This window comes from Carassius carassius, chromosome 8 (assembly GCF_963082965.1).
Source record: "Carassius carassius chromosome 8, fCarCar2.1, whole genome shotgun sequence".
In the NCBI taxonomy this organism is placed as follows: Eukaryota; Metazoa; Chordata; class Actinopteri; order Cypriniformes; family Cyprinidae; genus Carassius; species Carassius carassius.
In genome coordinates this window covers 12,545,620-12,565,012 of record NC_081762.1, presented here as the reverse complement: position 1 = coordinate 12,565,012, position 19,393 = coordinate 12,545,620, and the positions used below count along the sequence as shown (strand labels likewise).

At 37.1% G+C, this 19,393-nt stretch overlaps 1 protein-coding gene across 5 annotated transcripts in view; it reads right to left on the bottom strand.

Annotated features, from left to right (window-relative positions):
- The window catches only part of samd12 (sterile alpha motif domain containing 12), an 89,158-nt gene that overhangs the window by 28,192 nt on the left and 41,573 nt on the right, over positions 1–19,393 (bottom strand). The window contains exon 5 of one of the 5 annotated variants that reach the window (XM_059556210.1): positions 16–87. The exons of 3 other annotated variants lie outside the window; for them this stretch is intronic. In XM_059556210.1, the coding sequence (XP_059412193.1) occupies positions 44–87 (44 nt within the window). In that variant the 3' untranslated portion in view covers positions 16–43. Of the gene's footprint in view, positions 1–15; positions 88–9,540; positions 9,671–19,393 lie in introns of those variants that run through there. One more of the 5 variants, XM_059556211.1, reaches the window with a different exon arrangement.

The window sequence follows — 19,393 nt, the reverse complement described above, 5'->3', positions numbered from 1 at the left end:
TTACCCATTTACAATCTGATTTATCTCAATCTGCCATCTTTGCTCATGGGCACTCATTCCATCCAGGTTTGTTTGACTGGCTGTCGCCTAATTACAGAAGGAAAACGACTCCATGATAACACTCACTGATGGCCAAACAAGAGCTCTTGTAATCCTAAACACTTTTATAAACAAATATAGCCAGTTTCTTTCTTTTCCAGAATAAAAGTAAATAAATAAACAAATTAAATAGGGTATCACAATATTACGTTTTTTTTTCTGTATTTTTGATCAAATAAATGCAGCCTTGATGAGCAGAAGAAACTTCTTAAAAAAAAAACTAAAATCCTACTGATCCCAAACTTTTGAGCGGCAATGTATATTGAAATCCTCAAACATTTTTCTTTACAAATCCTCTTTTTGTTCTTCTAATTTGTGACTGGCATTTAGTTTTGTTCTCTCCACATTCGTCACTAATCATGCAACGCCGACATACTGCGTCATCTGCTGGAAGTGATTCTGCTTATGAAAGTTAGATGAAATGAGACAGAAGAGTTTACGTTTGAAAAATGGATATTTTTCGTACAAAAATGCATGGATTTGCTACAGGAGGCCTTTATTCACCCCCCTGTAGCCATGTGAGGCATGTTTTATTATGGTTGAGTGAACTTTATTTGACATCTTTTGGACTGGTCACAGAAACACCTACCCACTGCAATGTTAATGCTTGGAATAGCATGGACAATTGAAGGCTAATTTTCACTTTTGGGTGAACTAACCAATTAATTTAAGGGGTTGATCAGAAATAACATAAAATGCTTAGAAATTACAACCATTTTTATACAGAGTCCCACCCCCCCCTTTTCAGGGGCTCAAATTTAATTGGACAAATAAATATAACCATAAATAAAATGTTCATTTTAGATATTTTGCTTAGAATCTTTTGCAGGTAATGACTTCAAATACTCTCCTTTGTGATGCTTTGCCAGGACTTCACTGCAGCTGTTGTTGTTTGTTTGTGGGTCTTTCTGTCTTTAGTTTTGTCTTTAACAAGTGGAATGCATCCTCAATTGGGCTGAAATCAGGAGACTGACATGGCAGTTGCATAATATTCCACCCTTTTTTTTACCTTCAAAAACTCCTGGGTTGTTTTTGCAGTGTGTTTTGGGTCATTGTCCACTTCTTCTTTGAAGCACCGGCCAATCAACTTTACTGCATTTGTCCAAATCTGGCAGAGAGTATTTCCCTATACACTTCAGAATTCTTCTTCTGGCTGCTTCTGTCCTTCGTCACATTATCACTAAACACCAGTAATCCAGTGCCACTGGAAGCCATGCTTACTCTTGCCATCACACTGCTCCACCGTGTTTCACAGATGATGTTGTATGCTTTGGATCATGAGCTGTTCCAAGCTTTCTCTGTGCTTTTTTCTTGCCGTCATTCTGGTACAGATAGATCTTAATTTCAGCCGTCAAAAGAATGCTTTTACAGAAGTGGTCTGGCTATTTTAGATGTTGTTTTTTTGTTGCCAAAATCGATCTGGCCTTGTTTGCACCTTGCACCTCCGTATTTGCTCTTGTGAAGTCTTCTCATGATTGTAGACTTTGACAGTGACACAACTTCCTCATGGAGAGTGTTCTTCACTTGGCTGGATGTTGTGAAATGGGTTTTCTCTACCATGCAAAGGATTGTCAGATCATCTACCGCTGTTGTCCTCTGTGGATGTCCAGGCATTTTTATGTTGCTGAGCTCACTAGTGTGTTTTTTTTTCTCAGAATGTACCAAACTGTAGATTTGGCCACTCCCAATGTTCCTGTTAGCTCTCTGATGGATTTGTTTTGACTTTGAAGACATTCACTAGCATGAGCTCCCTTGACCACGAGATGTGGGTTCAGAGCAACAGCTTCCAAATTAAAATGGCACACTTAGAATCAACTCCAGAACTTTTACCTGCTTAATTGATGCAGAAATAATGAAGGAAAAGCCCATGCCTGTCCATGAAAAGCTTTTGAGACAATTGTCCAATTACTTATGATCCCTTGAAAAAGGGGGGAGGCATATATTAAAGAGCTGTAATTCCTTTAACTTTTCCTCCAATATTGATGAGAAATTAAAGATCAGAGTGTGTACTTTAAGCCCAGATTCATTATATAACTGTAACTATGACTTTAAATGTTTTGGTCAGCAGCTAAAATAATAAAAATTGTGCCTGTGTCAGGCAAATATATATGGACCTAACTGTATGTGCACATAACGCACACAAAACAATATTTTCAAAGATTTGCGAGCCTCGTTATGTCACATTTTTCCCACAGCTGCAAATCCACACATTTCCATATTTGAAACTGAATTCTAATTTCTAGAACAACAGTGTTCACAGATAAGACGTGAGTGTTGTGTGCCTGATTTGCAGCAGGCAGGATAATCTTGCTCTGAGTGGAGTGGCTGTATTGTAACTACCTTAATCCTTTATCTCTCGTTCCCTCTTTTTTTCCTGTTCTCCTTGCCTCTCTTCCTTTCTCCCTCCTTTTTTCCTTTCTTCCTCCCTTCTTCTCCAGTTAAAAGAGCCATGCTCTCCATTAACTCTTTTCAACAAGAACTCTGGAGGAGAGTACGCCATTAAACACAAGCCCATTTTAGGCAACAGGATTAAAAGGGAAAGAGTTCAGCAGAATATGTGAGGGGGAAGGGTTTAGAAAGTGCTGGAATAAAGTCAACACTCAAATCTGGTAAGGCGAGAAAGCAGTTAAGAGAGTAAGAGTGCTTCTCCGAGATAGACGCTCTTCCAAAAGGTCCGCAAATGCTGAGAGAAGAGAGAAAACAGCATGGCTGGACACACAACACTAAACCTCACTAGGTGGTTTGGATTGGTTCCCACAGCCCCATCCGTCCCACTCAAGCTCAATGAAGGCGTTATATAGGAGTGCTCTCAAATCTCCCGCTGCTAGAAAACTGACAACACAAGGGGCTAACCAACATTGCAGGAGATGAAGACAAAGAACGGCAGGTCTTTCAATTCGGAGAAGAGATTGTCAAATTTGGGGCAAGTAATTGAGATGCAATGCCGGACATCACATGTAAACCCATGAGAGTAATACACAAGATCCTTGGATTGACTTCCCCCACCTAGCAGAACCAGACTGAAATTCCTAAAAGGGGGGGGGGGGGGGGGCGCCCTTTTAACTTCTGGTCTCCACAGAAATCTTCATGTCAGAGAATGGCACAGAAACTGTCTTTTCTAGATATAAATGGACCAAAATGAACTCAAAATGACTTATAAATGAATATCAGTCCATCGCTTAACTCCATATTAATTTATATGTAACTCACACATTTGACTATCATGTTTATAATCACTTATTGTGTATGTCTTTTAATAACTATTGGATAGCTTAAGGATTCATATCCATGTTTAGTATGTTTGTCAAATGTATCATATCATATCTTGTTATAGGAATCATGTCCAAGCTTTGCTTCTGCTATTAGTCATGCCTGCTTTTAGTTTGCTTTTAGCTTTGCTACTAGCCATGCTTTTAGTTATCACTTTTAGCTTTCTTTGTGCACGGTTTCAGCCTGCTTCGGCCTGCAGCTCTGCTGCTACTTAGCCACGATGAGAAGAGAAACTACCTAGTCTCGTCAAACTTTACTTCTTTTCCGTTTGAGAGTTTCGTGTTCTGAGTTAAGTTTTGTAACGCCGTGTCTCCGAGTCTGACCTCGAGTTCCCGTTCAACTTCAAACAGCCCACACAACTCCGCGTCTTCAGACAACGCCCATCCATGGGCTTCCCAAGACGTCACTTCAGTGACTACTGAACTTCCATCCAATCAGCATCATCGGGAAACCCCCTTTTAATTGATCAACAAAGGGAACACCTTTACACAGGAGTGGCAAGTAACTTCTCCAGACATTTGTACTGGTGTATCCAATATAATTTTAACCTCATTGAGGAATTCAATGCGAGGGTTAATTAAGTGATTGATGGCTGTTCATGTCTATGCAATTTCACATATTGCTGTATAGTTGGGATTCCACATTTTCATTCTCTTAAAACTCATTCTTTCCTAACGTTCTATCTTCCTGCAACTTGTATGACTGTGTGAGTGCGTGTGCTTATGTGTTAGATTAGTTTATATGTGTTAGATTTATCTAATAAAGCCTTATTCATATTGAAAAGAGAAGTATCTTGTGTTTTGTGCTTACAAGTTAATGTCTTAAACTGCTGATCTTGTTACTGTGCTAATTAATAGTGTTTTCACTATAGTTTGGATATTAATATCCAACGCAGATTTTATGTTAAAAGGCTCGTTCAGTGAATCGCAGGGCGTCTCAGTGATCAGCCGTAAAAAAGTGATTCTGTTCAAATTCCCTTTAAAATCTTAAATGATTCCCTTTGAGCTAAATTGACCTGTTTCCCTTATATTTGTAAGGATCATTATTGCCATTTCCACAGACATCAGTGTATATTTTACAAACTGTAAATGTATGTTTTTGCCAGTACTCATGTGTATTTAAATGTCTGAAACTTTAAATAAGCATTAAATGGTTGAAAATACTGAATATGTGTGATAAAATGACAAGCGCTCAGCGCGTCCGATCTGGCTCTGCGCCAGGCAAAGTGCGAAAGCAGATTTAAATTCAGCAGTTGATGATGTGACGCACTGAAAGTTCTAATCACACCGATGTGATCGTACGCTTCAGGGACCAGCCAAGACTGATGACACCGGTGTGATCGTACGCGTCAAAGGGTTAAATGAAAGTTAACGCGCCTAGCATTTTCGACTTGTACATTACACGTAACATCCTGATGTCACACGTCTTTACGGGAGCTTTACGGGTTGTGTGTGAACGCACGCACATAGTCCGGGTAATCACTGGCAGTGTGAAAGGGGAAAAATCTAGCGAACCGGGAACAATTGCCAGGACACATTACCCGTGTATTTTCACAGTGTGAAAGGTGCTTATCAGGACAATGATTGGCTTCAAATACTTCTGAGGGAGTCTCAATCTCAACTCCAGTGCAAGTGCATGTTCATGATATAATACAAAAATTAGGTAGAACGGGATATAGACTGTTTCAACGGGCGCACGCGCCTGGCCCTAAGTTAACTTCCGGTCAGTGTTGTGTATATCAGTCTGGCTGTGGTCCTTCTACAAACGCAGTTAAAGTTAAGGTGATGAGTAGAATGAAGTTGGGCTCAGGTGGTTGTGCTGTGGGATGTGTTTCCCATACATTTGTTTATTTTTGGAGACTCGCCACGATTTTAAAACTGATCGATTTTCAAAAAGGCTTCGTTGAATAAACATGAGTAACGTTACGCACTGCACGTTTAATAATAATAATTCCTTACATTTATATGTTAAAATATCAAAATGAGGCACGGGTGTTTTTATATCACTATTTCTGAAGGAAGACTTGCATGTTATATGCCTGATAAAGCAGCGTTTGTGAGCCTAGCTCTGCTTTCCAGCTGTTACTGGGGAAACCTCTATTTCTCGCCTTTATCCATCTCCTGCTCAGAAATAATTAATTTGCATTTTCATTAAGTCCACCTGATTTACGCAGCAATCATATTTTGTTTGTTATTAAAAAAAAATCTAGATCTAGAATAACTCTAGAGGGGCTTGGCTGTTGTTATTGATTCTATTTGGAAGTCTACCGGAAGTTAAGTTAGGGCCACAAAAGCGTACATGCGCAGTAACGTTTGTTTATGTTGTTGCCGTTGAAACAGTATATACAAATCAAACCAAAACTTATTCAGACACCTTCAGCATTTCTCACATTATCACAGTTTATTCGCTATGGTTTAGAAAATGGTAATAAAATATGACAAGAACTCAAGAGACAAGAGTTAAACTGTGTCAGAATAAATTCATCTTGATAATGTCAGATAACTTTGATAGAAAGGTATGTAATGAATTAGGTTGAATAGCTGTTAGATGAAATATTTAAGTACACAATTAGATAATACCAATTTAGGTCAAGCAATTAGCATTCAATGCTTAATTTTGTTCAGTCTGGTGTAAAAAGTATGCATTAGCAATTAAAAAAAAAAAACGTTTAAGCAAGTGTCTGAATAATTTTTGGTCCCACATTTTTTATAAATTTTACTGGTAGTCCAGTGTATGAAGAATTTTTGGGTATGTCACAGTTTACTTTATTTTGCTATCCTCACTTACATAAATGAACTATAGACTCCTGCACCCATTAGTAAAAAAATGCAAAAATTATATCTGGTGCCTGAATAATTTTTGGTTTGACTATATGTATTTGTACAATGGGAAATAAGAGATTGAGAAATACATTTTTGTAACAATGTAAAAGTCTCTATGGTCTCTTTTGAGCATTTAATGCATGCCAAAAATGAGTGATCCAAAACGTTGGAATAGTAGTGGAAAAAAATAAACGGTCACACTTTATTTTAAGGTCGACTTCTTGATATTAACAAAACATTGGCTATGACTTTTGCCTCAATAAACTAAAATGCGCTGCTTATTACTAATTAGAAAGGTAGTTGTTACTGTTAAAGTAGGTATGGGGTAGGATTATCGATGCAGAATATGGTCTTGCAGAATATGTGCTTTATGTACTGAATAACAGCCAATATATTAATTATAGGCATGCTAATAAGCAACTAGTTAATAGTGAGAATTGGTCCCTATACTAAAGTGTTACCAAAAAAAATAAATGAAACATCTACATGTTCATTGTTTAAAAGCTGGCCAGATCTTGTACCCTTTTTTGAATAAGTGAGTGCAATAAGCAGGTCCAGGAATCTGTGGACTCTTTCATAGTGATTTCATGGTAAAATGTGTTAACAGCATTGAATGTACTACACTCCCACTGGTGGCTTAGAGCATAATCAAATTACCCAAAATATCTAATTAACAAACACATAGGATACTGGGGATGTACAGAGCATTGTCAATGGTGGCAGCACCAAGGCTGCAAACATTTTATTTTAATTTTAATTTTGATGGAGTTTTCAATGTGCCATTTTCATGCGGCCAATGAGCTCCACATTTAGTGTATATATGAGGATAGAATACTTTTTTTATAAGCCTTTCATATATTTGCAGTACACTCACAATGCAGCATTAGGTGCAGACAGAAACTCAGAAATGAACAGAGGAAGAATGAAAAGTGACAGAGAGAGAATGAGAATAATATTACAGTGTCGGCAGCAGGGATCTTATCAGAGATCATGAGCTGATGAGAGCAACACTCATGTTAGAGAACACTTATCACTTCAGAGGAGAGAGGGGGCAGTGTGGAAGATGGGGAGAGAAAGACAGTGAGAAGAAAAAGATAAAAAGAGGAAGGAAAGGAAAAAAGAAAAGGGTGAAGGCAGTGAGTTGTTTAGGATCAGACCTGTGATGTGACTCTTTGTGCGGAGCTAGAAACTACAAACATAGCCTGCACCGATCAGTGAACCTTGGCTGAAGAATTGTGTATTTTTACCCCAGTGTTAACAAACTTTAATAGGATGAGATAACACACTAAGCAGGGATGCATATATATTATAATGCATTTTTATCTTCATTTTCAGGCAAGGTAAAGATAAAATGCAACTGCTTATCCCTGCTGTTATTAATATTCATGGCAGCTTAAAAATTCCTGACACAAATTTGAGGTGTGTTTTATAGTGTAATGGAAAGCCAGTGTTTGGTTGAATAGGCCCGAAGCTGCAGCATTAACATCTCAGAAGCCTGCAGTCTCAAAAGAAGGGAGGACGTATTATGCATTTGCTTTATAACCAGACAGCTTTGTTATGAATCGCTGCCCTGAGTGTGACAAATTACTATAAAAGGGACTATCACAATAAACCAGAAAGTGAGGAACACTCCAAATTGAAGTGTGTGACACACACACACAAGCTCGCCCGGCATTCACGCACAGTATGTAATTATGTGAACGAAGGGTGTAAATAAAACAGACTGGGCTTTTATCGCTGCTCTATGTAATTGATTTGCTAGATCTGCTTTGTTCCTAATGGCCAGAGGATACATCTCTGACCTGTACTGAGGAGAAATGGATAGGGCAGCTAGGCACGACGGAGGTGGTTTGATTTGATTTGTCGTGGTGCTGAAATGCTTGGCGTGGCTCGCCTTAATCACATGGCTTAATTAAAAACCGGCAGCGTGCGGGGTTGGAGGGCTGACTCCCTCACCGCATGCAAATACCATCGTTGCCACCTGTCCAGACCACATCATTAAATAAAGAAAAAAAAAAACACTGACTACCGCTGGCGGCCATAATTAAGCGTAAAATTGGGCTAATAACAAACGTGTCACGGGTGAGCATGCTATCAGATATTATAATAAGGTAGATTTTGTAAAATCAAAGAGATGATGAACATTTATGTCTCCTGCGAGCTGCCAGAAGCACCAGAAGTAGGGATTTGGCACTTGGAGAGACTTTGGAAATGCAATTTGATGGTTTTAAATTAGAACCAGACTAGTCTAGGCATAAAACATAACCTTAATTGATCCAAATCCTAATAAATGCACTTCCGATGAGGCGTTCCAGTGTTTCCACAACCTCCTTCCAGGATTAGTTTGCATAACGCAGGTGCACGCCATTGAAATAAGCATAAATGTACACTCAGCATGCACAGAGGAAGTTTTAACAGAGACAGCCAGAGACATAAATCGTAAAGACGTCCAAATCTTTGTGCGGCACGCAATGTGCAAACAGAGAATATTAAATGAAGACTCTTGAGCACAGAGGTTGTTTATATGCATCAAATAAGCCTAACACCAAACCTTAAATAACACACCATTACTTATGTTATGACCAGCACCTAAGCTAAGTTTTTTTTTAAACAATACAATATTTTTCTGCCAGGCACTGCTAGATACCCTGCCGTCTGCAATATATTAAGCAGTAAATTTGAGATAACCTTCTTACTGTGTTCGATTTCACAGCAACAGATCTGGGGGCAGCTGTACACTGTGTTCTCTAGACGAACTTCAATGTAGGTTTTCAGGAACACAACTATTTAAAAGCTTAGATTAACTAAGATTATATTCACTCAGTATTTGGGACTTTCAAACATATTTATTAGGTATAATTTATAATCTGTTATGTACATATAATTGCAGACTGGAGTGGATTGGCATCTTTTTTTTTTATGACTTTTGAAGTTTTCATTCACTATTATGTATGTAGGGTGCTTAACAGGACTGCCAGCCTTGCATTAAGTTGTTTGAATATAGCTAAAGTAACCACCAACATAAAAAACTGCTCTAAATACTACAACAAATTACATCACATATCAAACATTCACAATCAAAACACGTGTTTATACTGAGAAACAGTCAAAACAACTGGGGTAATATATTGCCCGCAACCGGGGGTGGGATAATGGTCCATCCATCATGGGTTTATTGGAACACCATTGGCTAAAACGAGGCACCATCTGTGTTCCTCCGTCTGGCCTCTGTCAGAACAGGTGACGGCAGCATCGCTCCTTCTGGTTCTCATAATCTCGCTCTCAGCCAAAATGTAACATCTCAACGCTAACAGGGCCCATAAAATATGAGCATCTCTTGCCATGGTGAGCCCACGCATGTTTTGGACAGATCACTCAACGTGGAAACATCTGAGGTGGAAAGAGGATGCACAGCACTTGTTTCTTCTGTGCCTGCACGCACCCGGCCGGTTATGACTGGTTTTTTGTTATCAGGAAAGCTATCAGGATGAGAGGGAGGTGAGCAATTAAGACGGGTAATTACATAAGGGGATGACAACAAGATGGAGTGAGAGGAAGAATGTAGGGAGTGTGCACTGCATAAAAATGTCTTAAATATTTTAGTACGTTGTTGTATTTTCTTTAGTTAAAAACGAGTAAGGACAAAAACATACTGCAAGATATGATCTCGCAAAACAAGATTACATAATTTTACAACTTAAGCGAATTGTTCTTGTTGTAAGCATGTTTGGATAGTTTTGAGTGCTTATACATAGATCTTTAGAACTAAAAATAATTGCATAATGTAACAAATAGAATAAAAATTTGACCAAATGAAAGACAGAACTAAAGATATATACAGATAGAATGAAAGTTAGATTGACAGAACGGCACAGAGTGACAGAATGATAGAATGATGGATAGAATTTATAGAAAAATAGACAAAATGATAGAACGACAGGTAGAATGCTATTGAACAATAAAATTCTAGAACAATACGTAGACAGATCAATAGCTCGACAGACCGACAGACAGACAGATAGATCAACACATAGGATGAAATATAGATTGAAACTAAGATGAGAGATGTATTGGGTTTTTTATTTAATGGAAATATCCAACTCAAAAGGAGTAAATGATGATAGAATCTTCTTTTTTGTAGATTTTTTTTTTCTGGGCTATTCCTTAAAGATGACAAGGAGACAGAGAGACACATTTAACTCTGTGTATCAAAGGCCTGCTGAAGATCAATCAAGCAGAATAGCAAAAAGCCCTTTCAATAAAGTGGCTTTAATCTCCTCACAATGTTTCCATCAAACTAAAAGTAAGTGTCATAAAGGGGCCCAGGGGCTTAATAACTACCCCTGTGAAGAGTGTAAATCTTTTATAGGGGGCAAAACTAAGCCTGCAGCTACTCTGAAACTTACACGCACACATACTTGCTCACAAATATATAGACGGGGCACAAACAGCTTGACATTCTCACACAAGGAACTATAGTACAGTGTATCTGCTGCTTACAAATAAGTCTCATTGGTACCCACCCTTTAGGCAGTCGTTGTCTGTAAATATTTATAAACCGATTTTTATCAAGGCTCAAACTGATTTAAGCCAATTTGCTCTCCATGAGTCAGTGAGATTCTGATATATTGTGAGCTGATGCAAGAGCAAACTCACAACAATTAGATCACAGCTGCGACATTATTCATAGAGTGGTAGTAGAGAACAGGAAACAGGGACTGAATGAATGAAATAAAAATCCCAGCCACAATTCTAGAATGTTTTAAGTTGTTGCTATATGGTTTCTAGGAAGTCGGGCCATGAAATGTAATATTTCTGTCATTATTTATTCTCATTTGCAAACCCATAAGACTTGCCTTTTCTGTGGAAGACAAACTGTGCATTGTTCCTTACCACTATTTTTTTAATGGAACCGGAATCAGAACCAGAACCTTTAGGTGGAACTGGAACCGGAAAATATTTAACGATTCCCAACACTACTTAAGAGAGACTGATTCTTTGAACTGCATCGCACGAGTCGTTTACAAATAATTTAGAAATTATGTATAATTAAATAAATTTTTTGACCTTGCATGCATGTAAACCTGTTTTATGATACTCATAAAACAATATTAGCAACCTTAAAAATGGCATGATAGGGGCACTTTAACTTACATGTGACTGCACTGTTAGGAATGCTCAAATTTCACTATACTTGTATAGTGACAAAGAATCTTGAATACATACAATACATACATATATAAATGTGATGCGATCTGGGAAAACCCACTGGATGTCGTGCTGGGACGTTTTCAGGAAATTCGAAAAATAGGTTGTATGTAATTTTTTTTGTCAAAATTAGGGTTTCATTCAATTATTATTCTATAACATCATGTCTATCACCTCTAAAAATATCTTGGCAAAATTCAATTTTCAATATTCATTTATTAATTTTTTAATATGGTGAGATGGTGGAGTGCAAGAAAACAATGTAGTCTGAGGCTGCTCACTTTTTAGACGATCTTGCTCATCTCTGTCTACTCAGTCGTGGTGATGTCAGTGCCCTAAAAGATGTTATAATGGACTATTTCACATTCAGAGATGAAGGATTCGATGATGTTACTAAAGAGGAGGAGTCTGTTATATGTACAGGTGTGCTGCGCTCGCTTTTCTAACTACAAGGTACATTATTCGTACTATCCAAACATACAAGGGGTGATCAAAAGTTCAGAGATTATGCCTATCATGATAAATAACAGAAAACAGTCCTCTTCAGGCTAAAGTTAGTCTGTTAGTCAGCTTTCATATGGTATCCTAACCTAAAAAAGGTAAAATTTCACCATGTGTTGGGTTTCCCTAGATCGCATCACAAATAAATAAATAGGATTAGCCTATACATATGTATGCCATGTTCAGCAGAAGTCGTCATACAGGTTTGTAACAGATCGCAGGTGAGTAAATGATAACCGAATTTTAATTTTGGGTTATTTATCCCTCACTCAAGAACCAATTCAGTCTTATTTATGAACAAATCATTCAAACAAGTTTAACAAACCTGATCAAACAATTCACTGAAAAGGTCCAACTCAAGATAATGATTGATTCATGAAGCTGATTGTTACGCTTATCATGGATGTGCAAGTTTCACATGAACTTTGATCCGTTTCTCACAAAAAAACTATTATATGGCTTCAGAGTACTTGGAATAAAGCATCTAAGTCATATAAACCATAACAATCTGTGCTCATCGCAAAAAAAAGAAGCATGGAACGATTCTTCAAAAAGGTAACAAAAATCTTCAAAATTTCTCCTGTTTTTCACAGCAGAAAGATTCCAAAAATTAAGTACTTGTAATTAGCGTATAATGCATTTTAAAAAGCTCATAATATGATTACAGTTTTTTTAAGGATTACATAATTACATATTCAGACAATGGCACTCCTCTTTTTTCCTCGTTTAAATTTTCCTTTCAAAAAATGCTACTGTGTGTCATACAATTCAGTTTTGATTATATTCACAAAGACAGACAAAAAATATTTCAAATAATATATTATTTTGCTCTTTGCTTTTTCTTTTTTTTTTTTACATCAATATGGCAAGTTTAATGGCAAAACAAGTTTGAAAAAAGTAATATAAAAGCAATCTAAAAAGTAGTCAAAATACATTACCTTAAAATTAGTAACCTAGATTACTTAAATACAAGTGACTACAGTTTTCATAATGTAATCTGTAATCAGTAACAGACTACAATTAGTAAGTAATTTACCCAGCTGTGCCTACAGTCACGCCTTGTTTCTTATAACAAATTAACACTTTTAATTAAAGGAAGAAAAGTGCAAACTTTTCCTGAGCAGAAGACTGTAGACGATATTCACTTCTCATCATGCTCACCCAGAGAGGGAGGAAAGGGACATTTTGGCAGGCAATTAAATGTGTAATGGCAGCAATTATAGCTAATGATGGATTGTTGATCAGTGCTGGAGAATGTAACAGCAATTCTTTAGAGAAGGAATGGATGAGGCTAGAAATGAGAGAGGATGTGTGCGCGACGGCACAGCAGGGAGAGCAGGTTCAATAGTCCAGTGAAAGGCTACAATCAGACTCATTGAAAAACAAGAGGTGGAGCCCCTGGGTTGACTGAGAGGGGAAAATTAGCTTTATTTGTCCAAAAGCCTCTGTAGAATATGGAGGGGAAAATATAGCATAATTAAGGCCATTTATCCAGTGAACTCAAACAGATGTTTATATCATTTTGAGAGGTCACCGTTTCATGGACATAACATGTACAGAACAGTTCCTCTGGTATATTGAGCGATTTTCTTTCACATGAACTCACAAGTCCACTTCAGATGAGAATCTGAATAAGACGAGGGGGAAAGCAATGCTGAGTCTGCCAACTCAAGAAAGTAAACCTGAACACCTGCCTCTGAAAACCTTCATATTTCAGACCTTCTGAACAAACCTCAGACAAGCACAGGAAAACCACATTTTATGCATCTTATCTCCAGAAAGGATGGTGTCTGCCCTGTTATAAACATCTGTTTTGAGTGATCTAACAACGCTAAATGGCTGCAAAATAAATACTGAATAAACAGAATTAAGTCTACTTTAAGGATGATTACAAATATGTCAATCATGCACATTTATTATTATAAAATCATTCTCTTATTTGCATTATGTGTAAAATAATTATTTAATTCATAATTTATACATATTGTTTCTAATTTTAAAAATCACTGTCTAACAATATTGTAATAAAAATAACTGCACTACAGAGTTATAAACAATCACTAAAAGATCCTGGGAAAAGGAAAAGACTAATATAATAAAATATTTTATATATATATATATATATATATATATATATATATATATATATATATATATATATATATATATATATTTCGTCACTTTAAAATTTGACCTCAAGTAAAATCAAAGTTTGATTTTTTTTAGGGGTAAATGGAGTCATTGTATGGTGACAGTCAGTTAAACCCACTTTCCTTCTCACCCCACAATATAATCTAGGACACCAAGCCACCCTCTCCTAACCATTCCTTCATTCTATTCTTTAGAATAAAACTTTTCAAATGCCTGCACTAATAAAAAATATACAATGATTCTACCATAGTTTTGGGCATGTTTCACAGTATTATTTAAAGTACCTTGAGTATGTAAATACAAACTACAATGGTAAAATAAATACGGTAATCATGAAGTACCTAAATACCATAGTATTAGTATCTGATGTTATCACTGTACCATAGTTTCATCACTATACAGTATCTTCATAGGGTATAATATTCGACTTCAGGAAGTCTCAAATTACAGAGCTCAAGGGCCACTGTTAGAAATAGCTGGGGCTGGAGCAAGAGAATAAAATGGACAGTTAAGTAACCTTAAGTGAAGTAACCTGCAATCCCAGCCATGTGATAAACCAGCCTCACACTCTTACTAGCTCATTAATAAAACCCGCTTTTAAAAGACCCTTTTCATTTCCCACAACAAAGACAATTTAAACATGTAAACCTGCCTTCATAAAATTATTACATGCTTCCAGTGTGTCAACTTTCAAGTTGACATTCAAGAATACCAATTCAACTATAACTCATCTACAAAAGTCAAGAACGGTGCTCTTCTCATATTATTTGTATGGATTGTAATAGGAATTTGCCAATTTTATATTAAAATTTTAACTGTCAGACTTAGAGCAATGTTATTGCTAATTTTTGATGCTAGATGGAACACAAATTTCTTCATGGTAATTAAAAAATAAATATGATTAATGAATTACTAAGCCTGCTACCTATGAAATCTGATTTAAATACGTTTTACACCCTGTCCACACTGCAAGTGACATGACAAGACAAAACCAGATTGCTCACACATGAGTGCTTGGAGTGAATGTACAGTAGGTTGTTTTGTAGACGTGCAACAATCCTGATCTTTCTCATGCAGAGCAGACACAGAGCAGAGCACTATGAAAAGCACAGCATTAAGGAGCCTGACCTGGCCTGAATGATAAAAAGCAATGAAATTTATTAACAGCCCTCAGTGGAGCAGGGCAGAGTTTGGACTGGCTTCCTTGGCTTTAATGCCCACAGTATTGATCCTGCTGGCGAGGTCCACGGCCTATTGCTGGGAAGCTGACTTCATGGCAACTACCAGTGTGTATATACACAAGGCAGTGCATGTTTATGTGTATGTATAAGTGTGAGTGTATCTGTGAGAGCATCTTGGCGTCGGGCGGCCGGAGAGCTCGGTGGTTTTGCACTGCAGATGGGGGGGTGGGGGGATGCAGACAGAGTGGAACCGGGCCGATGCGTTTTTAATGGCACTGCTGCTCTCTGGAAACTGATGTACGAGGCTCCACGCTGTGAAACTCAAACCTCCAGCCAGTTCATTTCTGATTTTCTAATCCAGCCAATGCTACGCTGTTCCTCTGTATTGACCGGATGGCTGCACCTGACAGACCTCCAGGGAAAATGATCTCATTTGCTCAGATTTATCTGTATGATGTAGACCATTGTAACAGCTCGGTGGATCATGTATCAGTTTTTGCAATGTATTTTTTTTCCTGAAATTTTGAGAAACCTTTTTGAATTTGAAGATCAAGATAAATGTTACTTATAATGTCTTCTGGGAAACAACTATCTTCTATAGCTTCTGAAGGGCAGTACAGAAATATATGATATTTAGGCAAAATAAAAATAAAAATTACACATCTCCATTCTGTTCAAAAGTTTTCACCCCCTTCTCTTAATGCATAATTTTCCCTTCTGAAGCATCAGTGAGTGTTTGAACCTTCGGTAATAGTTGCATATGAGTCCCTCAGTTGGCCTAAGTGTGAAAAGATTGATCTAAAAATCATACAGTCATTGTTGGAAAGGGTTCAAATTAGTGGTGGACCGTTATCGGCGTTAACGTGCTGCGTTAATGGGAGACTCTTATCGGGCGATATAAAAAAATATCGCCGTTAATCTATTCTCAAAGTTTGGTTGGGAGTTGGGTCAATACTAGGCGAGCTATGACGACTTTCACCTTGATATTTTAGTGCGGATCCATGCCAAACCGAATTGCACTGTAGGGGACGAGAACGAGTCTTCGAACCTGTGTGTATGCCTACTGTGAAATTACCACATCAAACGTGACGTGCTAACATGGATGCAGCTGAAGCCGCCGGGTTTGCTTCAGGGAATTTTTTTTTTTAAAGAAGCTTCCCAATGGAAACCTTGACAAGACGTACGCATGTTTCACACATATTCCGTCTGCAGTGCGTATGCAGTCCGTGTGCATTACATATGTGGTGCTGAAGCAGCACGGACTCATACTCATTGTGCTTTCACACAGGACACATTTGCAGTCCGCTACCCGGTACGTGAACGATCGCTGCACTGCTGCAGACGCACTGCTCCTGGAACGCACTGACGGACTGCAACCACGTGAATGCTGGAATCAGTTAACATGGGTGCGTAAAAAAATACGGAGTATGTGTGAAACAGACGTAAGGTTGTTTGCACCTTGTGCAATGTGGAATTAGTTTACAGATTTCTCAAGCACATTGTGATGCATTTTGGAAACAGGAGATAAGCCCTTGGTCTAATGCATCACCTGGCTGGAGAAACCCGTTCTCAAAGACTTACTTTTACTCATTATTTTATTTGGGTAGCACACATATTATGAATGCCTTTGGCAGAATTCAAATGAGCCATTTTAATCTAGATTAATCTAGATTAATTCCATGATTACAGTGAGATCAATCTAGATTAAGAAAAATAATTTATGCCAAAACCAAAGAATTTGTGGGACCTGAACATTTTTTTCTGAAGAACAGCAGGCAGTTTAACTATTCAGGACAAACAAGGGACTCGTGAACAACTATCACTAAACAACAACAACAACAAAACCTCAACTGTGGATCATTCAGACAACACAGTATTAAGAATCAAGTGTATGTAAACTTTTAAAGGGGGCATACATTCAACTATCATTTTCTCTTGTGGACTACATGTAAACATCTTTTATGTGAAATATCTTATTCAGGTCAGTACTAATTAAACATTAACATGCATTTTGTTTACCCACTTTTACTTTGGTAAAATAATTAACAAAATGTATGCAAACTTTTGACTTAAGCTATATATATATGCGCTATATACACAAACACACAAATTAAAATTAAGCACTGCACAGGAACAAAGCTGTCTGCATACTGTAATCCATATGCATGTGTGCACATTTTCTATATCTAGGAGTCTCAGCCTTTGTGTCATTAATAGCATGTTCTTCCTCCTCTGTCCTTGAAACACAAACATATATACATATATATATATATATATATATACACACACACATACACACACACACACACACACACACAAACACTTTGCAGTTTCCTCTCTTTTATTTGGAGGAATATCGTGCTGCAACAGGCATCTCTGTGACCTTGGTATTCACAGCCCACAAAGTGCGACGCAACAAGATGCGGTGAAGAGCAAAGCAAAATGGCACAGCTAAGATTAGCCTTGTAGTTCTGATACAGAACATGAAACTAAAGTGGAAATATAAGTAGGGAGCTCTCGATTTCTCATGTCAAGGGTATTTTAGTCAGCAGTGGGTGGAAGTTGGTGAAAAACATAAAAAAAAAAAAAGAGATCATGAAAAAAAAATCAAAAGATGTTCAGCTTCAATAAAGACAGTTTTGTTTGGAAATCACATTTTAATGAGCAATGATGGTCAATCGAAGCAACAAAAACAGTACTCTGAACTTTCTAAGCCCTGTACTTCTATTGATAGTAGTGATGAAAATCCAAGCAAAAGATCTGCTTCTTGTCTTTTAGGGCAGCTTATAGAATCAAATAACGCCCTTAAGTGACTCTTCATGCCTATTTAACAAACAAAAGAACCCTTTTGGAAGTGCGATGTCTTTCACTCATCAATAGATAAACATTTTTCAAAATGCATTTCTTTGTTAAAGCTTTTGTTTGTATGGATAGTTGAGAATTGGTTTGAACTGATTGTCCCTGAGGGACCAAAAAAAAAAATATATATTTTTTAAGAAAACTGTACTTCAAAGAAATGCTTAATTTCAATTCAGTTATATAGTATCTCTTTTAAATTTGTAGAACTGCAAATTCAATTTAACTCGGCAGAAGATCTCTTAAAGGGACAGTGCACCCAAAAATGAAAGTTTTGTTATCATTTACTCACCCTTCTGTCATTTCTTTATTCGGAAGAACATAAAAACAATACATTTTATAAAATTGTGTGATCTTTTCTATCCATACAGTAAAAGTCAGTGCCATTCATTGTCCTTCTGGACCACACTGACTTCAATTATATGAGGAAAAACAGTAAAAACATTATTCAAAATATTTTCTTTTATGTTCAACAGAAGTACGAAAGTAATTTAGTATGACATGGAGTAAATGATGACATGAGTTCCTATTTAGGCTATAACACGTGTTTGCTGCGTTGAGCAATGCTGATTTCTGGAATGCAATGGCCAGTCAGGAGTGCAGTGCTGAAATTTGCGTGCTCAAGAATCCTCTAATTATAACACATGAATTGTAGACGTTATAAATTATTCATTATGCATATATTCATTGTCTTATAACAGAGCTTGTTGAGATTGCGATAAACTGAGCGCTATTTGCTGGTTTTCTACCATGCCAAACCATGTATGCAGCAGCCTATGCTTGCTTTAGTTAAAAATAACAGTGTTCAGTGTTATAACAGTGTTCTGGGAATGTTGATGCTTTAACAACAAATATTTATCAAGAAAGTTTATGCTGGGATTTCATATAAATTTATAGGATTTCTTGGACACAGAAAGAAAGTAACAATTAGTAATGTAACTAATAAGTTTTGAAATACAGTAATCAGAACAGTAACATGATTACCTTTAAAAGGATTAATCAGTAATTTTATTAAATCTTTACTATTCTGAGACTTCAAAAGACTCAAAACAAAGCATTTATCTCATTTAATTTTACATATTCCATTTTCTAATGATGTCAAACAGTTTGCGTGTAAGTCAAAATGAGCTTCTAATGTGCAAACTCATCTAAGACATTCCGATTTGGAATAAATGTGATTCTCAGCTGAGGACTCTATTAAACAACATGTGACTGAATGACAGGAACTTATGGAGGAATAATAGGAGAGTATATTTCTTTTACTCATTTTCTTCAGCAAGACTTAATCACATCTTCCCAAACAGG